This window comes from Mobula birostris, chromosome 7 (genome assembly GCF_030028105.1).
Source record: "Mobula birostris isolate sMobBir1 chromosome 7, sMobBir1.hap1, whole genome shotgun sequence".
NCBI lineage: Eukaryota > Metazoa > Chordata > Chondrichthyes > Myliobatiformes > Myliobatidae > Mobula > Mobula birostris.
Window position 1 is genome coordinate 15934328 of NC_092376.1, and position 14302 is coordinate 15948629.

Genomic DNA, 14302 nt, shown 5'->3' on the forward strand with positions numbered 1-14302 from the left:
GCCAGTTGTCTTGGTACATGTTGGTACCAATGACATAGATAGGACAAAGGAGGAGGTCCTGAAGAGAGATTTCCAGGAGTTAGGAAGGAAGCTGAGAAGCAGGACCTCCAGGGTAGTAATCTCGGGATTGCTACCTGTGCCACGTGCTAGCGAGGGCAAGAGTAGTCGGATCAGGCAGATGAATACCTGGCTGAGAGACTGGTGTAGGGGGCAGGGCTTCAGATTCTTGGATAATTGGGATCTCTTCTGGGGAAAGTATGACCTGTTCAGAAAGGACAGGTTACACCTGAACCCGAAGGGGACCAATATCCTGGCGGGAAAGTTTAATAGAGCTGTTAGGGAGGGTTTAAACTAATTTGGCAGGGGGATGGGAACCAGAATGATAGAGCGGAGGAAGGGGAAAACAGAAATAAATCTAAGATAGTGAGCAGTAAAGATGTTAGGAAAGACAGGCAGGTGATGGGGCAAATGTGTAGCCATTGGGATGAGCTGAAGTGCAATAAAGTTGCAGTGAAATCAAAGCAAAAAGTATCAAATACTGGTCTTAAGGTCTTAAATGCACGCAGCATATGGAATAAGGTGGATGATCTTGTTGTACAGCTACAGATTGGCAGGTATGATATTGTGGCCATCACTGAGACCTGGCTAAAGGATGCATGTCTCTGGGAGCTGAACGTCCAAGGATACACGGTGTATCGGAAGGATAGGAAGGTAGGCAGAGGGGGAGGCGTGGCTTTATTGGTAATAAATGATATTAAATCATTAGAAAGAGGTGATATAGGATCGAAGTTTTATTACTATTTAATTATTTACGAGGCAACTGTAATGAAAACCAATTTCCCTCAGGATCAATAAAGTATGACTCTGATTAAATGTTTTGCTAGGAATTCCCAGGGTTTTGGCCTTGTCTTTCTGTTGCAACGAATTTAGTCCATGCACTCCTCATTTTCTCAGCATTATCTTATGTTTAAAAGTGGTTGAGTTCCACAGTAATTTGTTGTGGTAGGTGGAAGCTGAAGTAAACATTAAGATCACTTGGAGGTCAGTTAGGGTCTGTGAAGAGAGAAATAGTTAATATTTTGAATTCAGGGCCTATCGTCTGAACTGGAATAAATAGTGACAAACAGCACTGAGTCCATGCAGCCCACTCATTCGCACCAGTTGGAGATTCTCCTCGTCATGTTCCATTCAACACCACCCAGATCCTAAGCAACACACACAAAATGCAGGTGGGACTGAGCAGGCCAGGAAATGAGTCAGCAGTCGATGTTTTGGGCCGAGATGCTTCTTCAGGACTGAAAAGGGAGGGCCAAGTTGCCAGGATTAAAGGGTGGGGAGAGGGGGAGGAGGGCAAGCTAGAAGGTGATAGGTGAAGCCAGGTGGATGGGAAAGGGGAAGGGCTGGAGAAGAAGGAATCTGATGGGAGAGGAGAGTGGACCATTGGAGAAAGGGAAGGAGGAGGAGAGCCAGGGGGAAGTGATAGGCAAGTAAGAAGAGGTTAAAGGCCAAAGTGGGGAATAGAAGAAGAGGGAGGGGGGAGGGGGTAAAATTTACCAGTAGGAAAAATCAATGTTCATGTCATCAGATTAGAGACTACCCAGATGGAATATAAGGTGTTGTTTCACCATCCTGAGGATGGCCTCAACTGCCAGATCCTATTTGATTTTGACTTCGAACTGCAAAGCCAGAGTGGAATCAAGTCATCCTCAACGCTATGTGGGTACACATGTTAGTATCTGTGGCCATAATTGTCAGTATGGGTATATTGGGCCGAGAGGCCTGTTTCTGTGCTGGATGACCCTATAACTGTGAGATGATCTCACTGAAGGAAAATAGACGATATCAGATCAGACATCATCTTGCTGAATGGCGGAGCATACTTAAGGGGCCGTATAAGACCATAAGATTATGGAGCAAAATTAGGCTGTTTCACCCATCGAGTCTGCTGCGCCATATCATCATGGCTAATCCAGTTCCCTCTCAGCCCCAATCTCCTGCCTTCTTCCCAAAGCCCTTCATGCCCTGACTAGTCAAGGATCTATCAACCTCTGCCTTCAATACACCCAATGACTTGGCCTCCACAGCTGCCTGTGGCAATGAATTTCACTGACTGACCACTCTCTGGCTAAAGAAATTCCTCCTCATCTCCATTCTAAAAGGACACCCCTCTATTCTGAAGCTGTGTCCTCTGGTCCTAGATTCCCCCACCACAGGAAACATCCAATCTATCAAGGCCTTTCTGCATTTGATAGGTTTCAATGAGGTCACCCTAGGTGACCTAGTATTATTCCAAGTTTTATGACCTAGTTTTACAAATTAAATTTTATACTAAAATCACCAAATTTTTTTGTCAGGATATGGCTGAATTGCAGAGTGAATTTCAAAGGAAAAGGCATGACAAAAGCAAAGAGTAGATAGGTACTTCATCTGATTTATCAGATAGGGTTGCTGCTTTGGGCAGGGTGGGTTGATTACGTATGGTTTTGACACATAACATTAGTGGAGCACTTTATTGTGAGCATTCAAAGTGTTGGCTCTCTGCAGATAAGCTGTGGTCTGTTCAAGGGTGGGCAGCAAAGAAAGGAAGTGAAATCAAACGCCACAGTGGTAACTTTCATCCTGCCAGAGCTGAAGTGCACTGTTCCTGTCACACACCCTTTAGAGACTTGTGCCCTCACCAGCAATGTGTTTCTTTCAAATAATGGGAGGCTGGGGTGTACCTTGTACCAATGTCAGTCTTCTGTCACAAGCTGTCACTCAAATATACTAGGCTTAGTTCAGAGGCTGAGGGTAGTTTTTGGCAGGGACTTTCACAGCTCTTCCTGTTGGTTATGCCATCCAATTCTCTGTACTCAACAGGTTTTGAATTGAATTGACACCTAAAGTGGAGTGCCTCTACTATGACCGATGTGGCACTGGCTGACTTCAATTATATCTGGTGAGATATAAGCTTGTATTGCTGGAATGCAATGGAGGCAACCTCACTGGCTTTTCACTGGCCTTAGACCACGTGGACAACAGCAATGCCTACATCAGGCTGCTGCTTATTGATAACAGCTCCATGTCTAACACCACCATCCCCTCAGTACTAATCAACAAGCTTCAAAACCTGGGCCTCTGTACCTCCTTCTGCAACTGGATTCTTGATTTCTTCATCGAGAAACCTTAGTCAATATAGATTGGAAATCACATATCTGCACTGACAATCAACACCAGCGCAACTCAAGGAAGTGTGCTTAGTCCGCTGCTGTACTCTGTCTACACCCTTGACCATGACTACACAGCACAAGAACCATCTATGAGTTCACTGATGACACAATTGTCAGAATCTCAGATGGTTATGAGGAGGTGTACTGGAGTGAGATTGATTGGCTGGTTGAGTGGAGCCAAAACAATAAATTTGCACTTAATGTTCATTTTGGACATCAACAAAGGAAAGTCAAGGGAGATGCACACCAGTCCTTAGGGGTCAGCATTGGAAAGGGGGAGCAGTTTCAAATGCCTTGGTGTCAACATCTCTGAAGATCTATCCTGGGCCTAACATATTGATAGAATTATGAAGAAGGCATGCCAGTGACTATATTTCATTCAGAGTTTGAGGGGATTTGATCTATCGCCAAATGCTCTCAGAAATTTCTACGGATATACAATGGAGAGCATTCTAACTGGTTACATCACCATTTGGTATGGAGAGCCCAATGCACAGGGTCAGAAAAGGCTGCAGAGGGTTGTAAACTCAGCCAGCTCCATCATGGGCACTAGCCTCCCCACCAACAAGGACATCTTCAAAAGGCAATGCCTCACAAAGGTGGCATTCTTCATTAGGCATCACCCAGGACATGCCCTCTTCTCACTAAACTATCAGGGAGGAAGCCTGAAGCCACACACTCAACATTTTACAACTTCATCCCCTCAGCCATCAGAATTCTGAACGGTCCATGGATCCGGGAACATTTCTTCACTCTTTTTTGCACTATTTACTGTAATTTAAAGGATATTTATGTCTTGCACTGTACTGCTGCCACAAAACAACTGACTTCACAATATATGTCAGTGATACTAAAACTGTTTCTAGTTCTGCATAACCTTACATTATTTAGTTTATTTTTCTGAGAACAATGCAAGAAGGTAAATTGTGCAAGATTAATTGTTTTAATTAAAAGTTTTTGGAAAGCGGTTTCACTACCTTATATTCACTTCCACCTTGTTTGTCCAATCTTACTTTGTGCTTATTCTGAATCTCTTGTATGTATTATTATTGGTTTATTATTATTAATTACTATGGTCACAGCCACAGGTACTTCAGTAAGTAGCATTGTTTTAAGAATTTTTAAAAAAATCTATGGATACGTAAAATCGATGAACCTCGGACAGCAGACTTGGGTTGCGATTGTTGTTCCCCTTTAAGAAAATGGAAGCAGGGACCTTACACCATTTTATAAGTTCAATTGAGATGCAAAGGTTTTAGACTTCCACTCATGACTATCCTGAAATATCTGGAAAATAAAATTGAAGACTTCAGAGCAAGATTGCTATGGCAGAGGGACATCAGAGACTATTGAGTACTTAGCTTTATGGAAACGTGGCTCACACCCACCATTTTGGAAACAGTGCTGCAGCTCGATGGCTTCACCATTCTCCACAATAACAGGACAGCAGGGTTTTTTAAAGGCAGTGGAGGGGGACCATGCATTATGATTCAATGGTTTCAGAGGTTTCAAAGGTACATTTAATGTCAGAGGAATGTATACAATATATATCCTGAAATGCTTTTTCTTCGCAACCATCCACAAAAACAGAGGAGTGCCCCCAAAGAATGAATGACAGTTAAATGTTAGAACCCCAAAGTACCCCCCCAGCTCCCCTCTCTCCCATGTGTAAGCGGCAGTGAGCAACAATTCCCCCCTCCCCCACCAGCAAAAAAAAAGTATTGGTATCAACCACTGAGCACTCAGGCGTGAGTAAAGCAACAGCAAAGATACAGACTTGCAGTACTCCAAAGACGACATTGTTTACCCAGCACTTGACATACCACAGACTCTCTTGCGCTAATAAGGGAGAAAGAGGTTTCTCTTTCACAGCAAGAGGAGAGACATAACAAACAACTCACTGGTTTATGATGTTAAAAGTCCGTTGTGTCGCTTTTTCCCAGCTCTGTGCCCAAAAATCTCAGGTCTCTGGGCACACAGCCTTAGATCTTTCATCTCCCATGACACACCCGTCTTCTGCTCAGACACTAACTTCCGCTCCCTCCGTCTCCAGAAACACCAAAGCTCGGTCCTCCGAAGGCGAGCGGAGCTCTTAGGGTGAGCCCTTGGCATGCTGAACAATGGCCAGCCGTGAAACCCCGAGAGCAAAGTCCCATTCCCGCAAAGCATGTAACTCCAGGTCAGGGTCTTCAAAAGAACCCTGAAAGGGAAAAGTAGAGCTGTTTCCAAAGCTGCAGCAAAGGAGTCGCCATTAAGCACCATTAACCCACCTAAGCTCTGTCTCCATGGTTCACAAATGTGATAGTTCTGTCTCAGTCCTGCTCACCCAGCCTGGAAGATCAAGCAGTCAAATGCCATCCACTTTACCTGTCAAGGGAATTCTCTGCCATTATCCTGGTAACAATGTACATTCCACCTCAGGCCAATGTGAAGCAGGCACAGGAGGAGCTGAGCAACATAATTAGCAGGCACAAAACTGCACACAGTGATGCCTTCCCTATCATTGCTAAAGATTTCAACCAGGCTGGAAGAAGTATCTGAACAATTGCCACCAACGTATTGCTTGTGGAACCTGATGAACCAACATACTTGACCACCATTAGAGCACCATTAAGAAACCTTGCCATGCCAATCCCACACCCACACTTTGGAAAGTCTCATCTCCTGGCTGTACTTCTACTTCCTGATTACTGGCAGAGACTAAGGACCACAGGACCAGCGGTGAGGACCAAGATGGTATAATGAAGGGAGGTAGAAAAGCGCTTACAGGGCTGCTTTGAGCCGGTGGACTGGACAATATTCAAGGATTCATCTTTGAGTCTGAATGAATAAGCTGCTGTTGTCACTGACTTCAAAAAAAACCTGTGTGGACAAGTGTGTGCCTTCGAAAACATACGCAAATCAAAAACCGTGGATGGACCAGGAGATTCGTAGCTGAGGGCTAGAACTGTGGTGATCAGGAACTAGACAAGAAGTCCAGGTACAACCTACAGAAAGCTATAGTAAGAGGGGAGGAAAAAATTCTGATTGAAGTTAGAGACGGAGTTGGAAGTATGTCAGTTCCAGCAGGGTTTGCAGGCCATCACTTTCCACAAAGTGAAATCTACCGTCATGAGTGACAGTGATGCTTCATGCCAAGAGGAGCTCAATTTATGCTTGCTTTGAAAGGGAGAATGAAACTACATCTGTGTGAATCTCTGCAGCACCTGATGACCTTGTGACCTCTGTCTCGGTGGCTGATGTGAGAGCATCTTTTAAGCGGGTGAACTCGTGAGTCTCTAAAAACCTGTGCGAACTAACTGTCGGAAATGTACAATGACACCTTCAATGTCTCACTGCTGCAATTGGAGGTTCCCACCTGCTTCAATCATACCAGTGCCCAGGAAGAGTAGGGTGAGCTGCCTCCAAGACTATCGCCCAGTGTATTCACATCTACTGTGATGAAATGTTTGGGAGGTTAGCCATGGCTAGAATCAACTCCTGCCTAAGCAAGGAGCTGGACCCACTGCAATTTGCCCATCACCACAATAGGTCTACAGCAGACACAATCCCACTGGCTCTCCACTTGGTCCTGGATCACAAGGACAATAGTAATACTTATGTCAGGCTACTGTTTATTGATTTTAGCTCAGTGTTCAACACAATTATACCATCAGTTCTAATCAAAAAACTCCAAAACCTGGGACTCTGTACCTTCCTGTGCAACTGGATCATTGACTTTGGCACCAGGAGACCAGTCTGTATTCATTGGAATTAACATCTCCTCCTCGCTGACGATCAAAACTGGTGCATCTCAAGGATGAGTGCTTATTTCTGCTCTCTCTACACCCATGACTGTGTGGCTAGGCACAGCAAAAATACCATCGGGTAAATTCGCTGTTGACACAATTATTTGGAGAATCTCAGAGGAGGTGTACTGGAGTGAGATTGATCAGCTGGTTGGGTGGTGTTACAACAACAATCTTGCGTTCATTGTTGATTGTGGACTTTAGCAAGGGAAAGTCGAGAGGAACACTCACCAGGGTCAGCTGTGGAAAGGGCAAGCTGTTTCAAGTTACTGAGTGTTACATCTCTGAGGATCTGCCCTGGGCCTAACATACTGATACAATTATGAAGAAGGCACGCCAGTGGCTATATTTCATTAGGAGTTTGAGGAGAATTGGTATGTCTCCAAAGACACTTGTAAATCTCTACAGATGTACTGTGGTTGCATCACTGTCTGCTATGGAGGGGTCAATGCACAGGATTGGAAAAACCTTCAGAAATTTGTAAACTCAGCTAGCTCCATCATGGGCACTAGCCTCCCCAGCATCCAGGACATGCCCCCTTTCAGATTGCTACCATCGGGGAGGAGGTACAGGAGCCTGACGACACACACTCAACATTTCAGGAACAGCTTCTTCTCCTTCACCTTCAAATTTCTGAATGGACATTGAACCCATGAACCCTCGGTATTTTATCCCTCTCTTTCTGCACTACTTATTTATTTTTATATACTTATTGTACCGTTTGTAATTTATAATTTTTATTATGATGTAATGCAATGCTGCCACAAAACAGGAAGATTCACAATGCATGCTGGTGATATTAAACCAGATTATGATTCAGATTCTGCTTATCACATAGTGTATTTCCCCCTGGCCAAGTGGTTAAGGCATTCGTCTAGTGATCTGAAGGTCGCTAGTTCAAGCCTTGGCTGAGGCAGCGTGTTGTGTCCTTGAGCAAGGCACTTAACTAAACATTGCTCTGCGGCAACACCGGTGCCAAGCTGTATGGGTCCTAATGCCCTTCCCTTGGACAACATCGGTGGCGTGGAGAGGGGAGACTTGCAGCATGGGCAACTGCCGGTCTTCCACACAACCTTGCCCAGACCTGCGACCGGGAAACCTTCCAAGGCACAAATTCATAGTCTCACGGGACTAATGGATGCCTATTTAACCTACCAAAGTGCAAGACCTTGCATTTGCGTAGGTTATAGAACATAGAAATCTACAGCACATTACAGGCCCTTCGGCCCACAATGTTGTGCCAACCATGTAACTTACTCTAGACTGAAATGCCTAGAATTTCCCTGCTGCATAGCCCTCTATTTGTCTAAGCTCCATCTACCTATCTGAGAGGCTCTTAAGAGACACTATTGTATCCGCCTCTACCACCATTGCTGACAATGTGTTCCACGCACCCACCACTCTCTGTGTGAAGAACTTACCCCTGCCATCCCCTTGGTACCTATTTCCAAGCACCTTAGAACTATGCCCCCTCGTGTTAGCCATTTCAGTCATGGGAAAAAGCCTCTGGCTATCCACATGGTCAATGCCCCTCATCATCTTATACACCTCTATCAGGTCACCTTCCATCCTTTGTCGCTCCAAGGAGAAAAGGCCAAGTTTACGCAGCCTATCATCATAAGGCATGCTCTCCAATCCAGGCAATATCCTTGTAAATCTTCTCTTCACTCTCTCAATAGTATCCACATCCTTCCTGTAGTGGGGTGACCAGAACTGAACACAGCACTCCTAGCGAGGTCTAACTGAGGGTCTTATATAACTGTAATATTACCTCCCAGCTCTTGAACTCAATCCCACGGCTGATGAATGCCAGCACACCATACTCCTTAGCAACACTGTCAACCTGTGCAGCAGCTTTGAGTGTCCTATAGACATGGACTCGAAGATCTCACAGATCCTCCACACTGCCAAGAGTCTTACCATTAATATTATATTCTGCCTTCAAATTGGACCTACCAAAGTGAACCACTTCACACTTATCTGGGTTGAAGGACCCTATTGTATCTGGCCTCACCGGTGCCGTGGGCAGTGCATTCTTCTCAGCCCAGTTCTGCATCCTATCGATGTCCTGCTGTAACCTCTGACAAGCCTCCAGAATATCCACATCACCCCCAACTTCTGTGTCATCAGCAAACCTACAGAGTCACTACAGCACAGAAGTAGGCCCCTTGGCCCAGTTAGTCCATGCCAAGCTAGTATTCTGCCTAGTCCCATCGGTCTGCACCTGGACCAGGTCATCCATTCCCCTACCTATCCAAACCTCTTTTAAATGTTGAAATCAAACCCACATCTATCACTTCCACTGGCACCTTATTCCACACTGTCACTGCCCTCTGTGAAGAAGTTCCCCGTCATTTTCCCCTTCAACATTTCACTTTTCACTCTTAATCAATGACCTCTAGTTCTAGTCACACCCAACCTCAGGGTAAATGCAAGCAGGCTTTTTCCACTATCTACACCCATCATAGTTTTAAATGCCTCTATCAAATCTCCTCTCATTTTCCTATGCTCTGGTGAATAAATTCCTAACTTGTTCAACCTTTCCCTATAACTCATGTCCTCCAGACTCAGCAATGTCCTTGTAAATTATCTCTGTACTCTTTCAGTCTTTTTGATACCTTTCCTGTAGGTGGGTGAGATATATTCCTTATTAAATTAAATTAGGCATCCGTTAGTCTTGCGAGACCATGGATCTGCGCCTGGAAAGTCTTCACTCTCCAGGATGCAGGCCTGGGCAAGGTTGTATGGAAGACCAGCAGTTGCCCGTGCTGCAAGTCTCCCCTCTCCACGACGCCAATGTTGTCCAAGGGAAGGGCATTAGGACCCATACAGCTTGGCACCAGTGTCGTCGCAGAGCAATGTGTGATTTAGTGCCTTGCTCAAGGACACAACACGCTGCCTCAGCTGGGGCTCGAACTCGCGACGTTCAGGTCGCTAGTCCAATGGCTGTCCTTAACCAGTTGGCCACGTGCCCACACAGGATAAGCAAAATAAGAGAAGCAGATCCAATTTTAGTTTTCTGTTATGTAGCTGCAGGAGAGAGGAAATGTGCAAAATTATATTTTTCAAAGAATTTGGATTGGACCAATGGGCTGGAAAAAAACAGTCAATGTTACTGCGATATCCTTGCCCGCTTATTGCTCCCAAAGGGCAGAATGGTACCATAGTGGTTAGCGCAACACTTTACAGTGTTGTCTGTAAGACTGGGGTTCGATTCCCAATGTAGTCTGTAAGGAGCTAGTACGTTCTCCACGTGACTGTATGGGTTTCCTCTGGCTGATCCAGATTCCTCCCACAGTCCAAACACAAACTGGATAGGGTTAAGTTTAGAAAGTTACGTGATGCTAAATTGGCGTTGGAAGCATGGAGACACTTGTGGAAGTATGGAAACAAGATGTTGCCACCAGCACATCTTCAGGCTGTGTTGGTCATTGATGCAGACGATGCATTTCACTCAATGTTTCAATGTAAATGTGACAAATAAAGCAAATCTTTACTTTTAGAATTGGTGCCACACTCTTACTAATCATTCTAGCAAGAATGCACTGTCGTCATACAAGTTCAGGCACCAATATTGGTCACTGCCAAGTTTATACTAAGCTGGAATTCATTCAAACTAAGGATCACAATCTCCAAAAGCTTGGTAAACATTAAACCTCTGCACCAAAAATGGAAACTTTTCACTCAATGGCCACTTTATTAGGTACACCTGCTTGTTAATGCAAGTATCTAATCAGTCAATCATGTGGCCAGAAATTTTAAATGCAAATAAGTCTGCAGATGCTGGAAGTCCAGAGTAATGCACATAATCCGGTCAGCTTCTTACCCGCTTTACATCTGTGCTAGGTTTGGCGTCAAGCTAGCAACTCTGCCTTGTAAAGAACAGACAAACGCTTAAGAAAAGGGACAAGGTTGCCACAATGCGCAACAAGGCACGGTAAGGAGCAACAATGACAACAACAACATGAGTGGTAGGGGTATGGAGGGCTGTGGTCCAGGTGTGGCTGGATAGGAGTGGGCAGTGTAATATTTCGGTATGGACTAGATGGGCCAAAGGGCCTGTTTCTGTGCGGTAGTGTTCCCTGACTGAGAGCAGACCCTGATGACGTAATTTTCTTTTGTTGATATGATTGGTATTAAACATACCAGTGATTGTTTTGAGGGAAATTGATTTCAATCCTTGTGTTTCATCACCCAGGGCAGGATGATTTCAGTTTCAACCTGGAAGATGCATTAAGTGAAGATCCATCTAAACCACATGGTATGTAGAAATAACTCTATTAATATTGAGTCGTCCGGCACAAAAACTGGCCCTTGACTCCATGTCTATGGTGATCATTGTCTACTTAACTATACCAATCTTATTTACCAGCTCTTGGACTATGGTCTTCAATATCTTTCCATTTCAAGTACTTAGCTAGTTGTGAGAGTACCTTGCTCCACTAACCTGTTGAGTATTACATTCCAATTTCCAACCACGCACCAGATGGGGAAAAACTCTCCATCAGATCCCCTCTAAACCCAATACTCTTTACCTTATACCTGCATCTTCTGGATTTATCATAACTGCTCTAGGATAAAGATGATACCCTCAGTGGCCTCTTTATTAGGTACAAGATGCATCTAATAAAGTGGCCACTGAGGGTATGTTTGTGGTTTTCTGCTGCCGTAGCCCATCCACTTCAATGTTTTGACGTGTTATGCATTCGGAGATGCTCTTCTGCACACCACATGGTTACTTCAGCTTGAACCACTCTGTCCGTTTTCCTCTGACCTCTCTCATTAACAAGATGCTTTCACCAACAGAACTGGTGCTCACTGGATGGTTTTGCTTTTCACACCGTTCTCTGTAAACTCTAGAGACTGTTATGTGTGAAAATCCCAAAAGATAGCAGGTTCGAGATAGTCAAACCACTCTGTCTGTCACCCACAATCATTCTGTGGTCAAGGTCACTTTGATCGCATTTCTTCTCCATCTGAACAACAAGCTGAACCTCTTGACCATGTCTGCATGCTTTTATGCACTGAGTTGCTGCCACATGATTGGCTGATTAGATATTTGCATTAACAAACAGGTGTACCTAATAAAGAGGCCACTGAGTGTATCTTATCTATGCCTGTCAGTCAGATCTTCCTTCTGTCCCACCACAACAGCCAACTCCACTCCAAGGCAAACAAACTTGGCCTAACCAATTTCTCCTCTATCTCAAGTACTCCACCCCAGGCAACATCCTGACAAACCTCCTGTGCAGTCCTATATTTTCTCCTGTCTATTTGCACATCCCCATAGTATGTTAACCAGAACTACATGCAGACCTGCAGCTGTGATCGGACCAATATTTTATTAAGTTGTAGCACAGCCTCCTTGTTCTGCACCTGCTAATGAAAGCAAGTAACACACATAATTCAAACATACTGCTCCTTATTCACAATTTGAGTCCTGGTGAAGATCTCAGCCTGAAACATCAATTGTTTATTCCTCTTCATAGATGCTGCCTGACCCACTGAGTTTTTCCAGCATTTTGTGTGTGTTACGCTGGATTTCCAGCATCTGCAGAATCTCTTGTATTTATGAAGGCAAGTATTTTGTGCACCAACTTGTCCATCAGCGCTGCCGCCTTCAAAGATCTTTTAACTTGTAAACAAGGTCCCTTTGTTCATCAAGCCTACTGGTGGCCTGGTTATTTATTATGTAAATCCCAACCTTTTAGTCCTCCCAAAGCACACTGCCTCTTACTCAACAGCATTATCTTGCACCTGCTATTGCTTTGCCCATTTTACCAACTGACCAATATCACCCAGTGACCCAAGACATTCCTCCTTACTGTCAGTGCTTGGTTGTGTAGTATAATTGTATAATTCCTTAAGAACATAAGATATAGGAACAGAATTGGGCCATTTGGCTCAACGAGTCTGTTCTGCCATTCCATCATGGCTGATTTATTATCTCACTCAACCCCATTCTCCTGCCTTCTCCCCATAACCCTTGACACCCTTACTAATCAAGAACTTATTAACCACTTTAAATATACCCAATGAATTGGCCTCCACAGCCATCTGTGGCAATGAATTCCACAGATTCACCACTGTCTGTTCCAAAGGGATATTCAAGTCTGTGCTCTCCGTCCTGGACTCCCTCACTATAGGAAACATCCTCTTCGTGTCCATTCTGTCTAGGACTTTCAGTATTTGATAGGTTCAGTAATTTATTTATGTTTGTATAGCATACTTGCAAATCAAAGTTTTCATACTTTTATAGATGGGTTTGTTGTTTCAGTGGCTTGATTGGCATGCATCACCCAGAATCATTTGATAAACCTGCAACTTTATATAAGACCATAAGCCAGAGAAGGTGAATTAGGCCATTTGGCCCATCGAGTCAGTTTCGCAATTCAATCATAGCTGATGTGTTATCCCTCTCAACCTCATTTTTTGCCTCCTCCCCATAACCTTTGACACCCCTATTAATCAAGAACCTATCAACCTCCATTTTAAAAATACCCAATGGCTTTGTCTCCACAGTCGTCTGTAGCAATGAATTCCACAGATTCACTGTCCCCTTGGCTAAAGAAATTACTCATCTCTGTTTCAGATGAGTTGTCAAAAACGAGTTTGATTCACAAATTGTGGGGTTATTGAGTGAAAGCTGAAGATCTTAATTCACAATTTGAGCACAAAGCACAAACTACTGGAGGAACCAGATTGAAAGAATGCAGAGAAAATTTACAAATCTCTTGCCTGGACGTGATGACCTAAGTTATTGGGAAAGTTCGAATGGGTTTGAGAAATATTGAAAAAGTAAGGAGGCATGAAATCCAAGGGGACATTGCTTTGTGGATCCAGAACTGATTTGCTCGCAGAAGGCAAAGAGTGGTTGTAGATGGGTCATATTCTGCATGGAGGTCAGTCACCAGTGGTGTGCCTCAGGGATCTGTTCTGGGACCCTTTCTCTTCGTGATTTTTATAAATGACCTGGATGAAGAAGTTGAGGGATGGGTTAGTAAATTTGCTGATGACAGAAAGGTTGGAGGTGTTGTGGATAGTGTGGAGGGCTGTCAGAGGTTACAGAGGGACATTGATAGGATGCAAAACTGGGCTGAGAAGTGGCAGATGGAGTTCAACCCAGATAAGTGTGAAGTGGTTCATTTTGGTAGGTCAAATATGATGGCAGAATATAGTATTAATGGTAAGACTCTTGGCAGTGTGGAGGATCAGAGGGATCTTGGGGTCCAAGTGCATGAGGTTCTTTGGGTGCTCCGTTCTCCTCCCAAGTTCCAAAGAAGGGTTAGGGTTAGTGAGTTGTGG

General features: G+C 44.3%; 1 protein-coding gene across 3 annotated transcripts in view; it reads left to right on the plus strand.

Annotated features, from left to right (window-relative positions):
* LOC140200022 (uncharacterized) overlaps positions 1-14302 on the plus strand; it is an 80782-nt gene that overhangs the window by 16132 nt on the left and 50348 nt on the right. For all 3 annotated transcript variants that reach the window (XM_072262653.1, XM_072262655.1, XM_072262654.1), the window contains exon 2: positions 11196-11258. In XM_072262653.1, coding sequence (XP_072118754.1) covers positions 11196-11258 — 63 coding nt within the window. The remainder of the gene's footprint in view (positions 1-11195; positions 11259-14302) is intronic.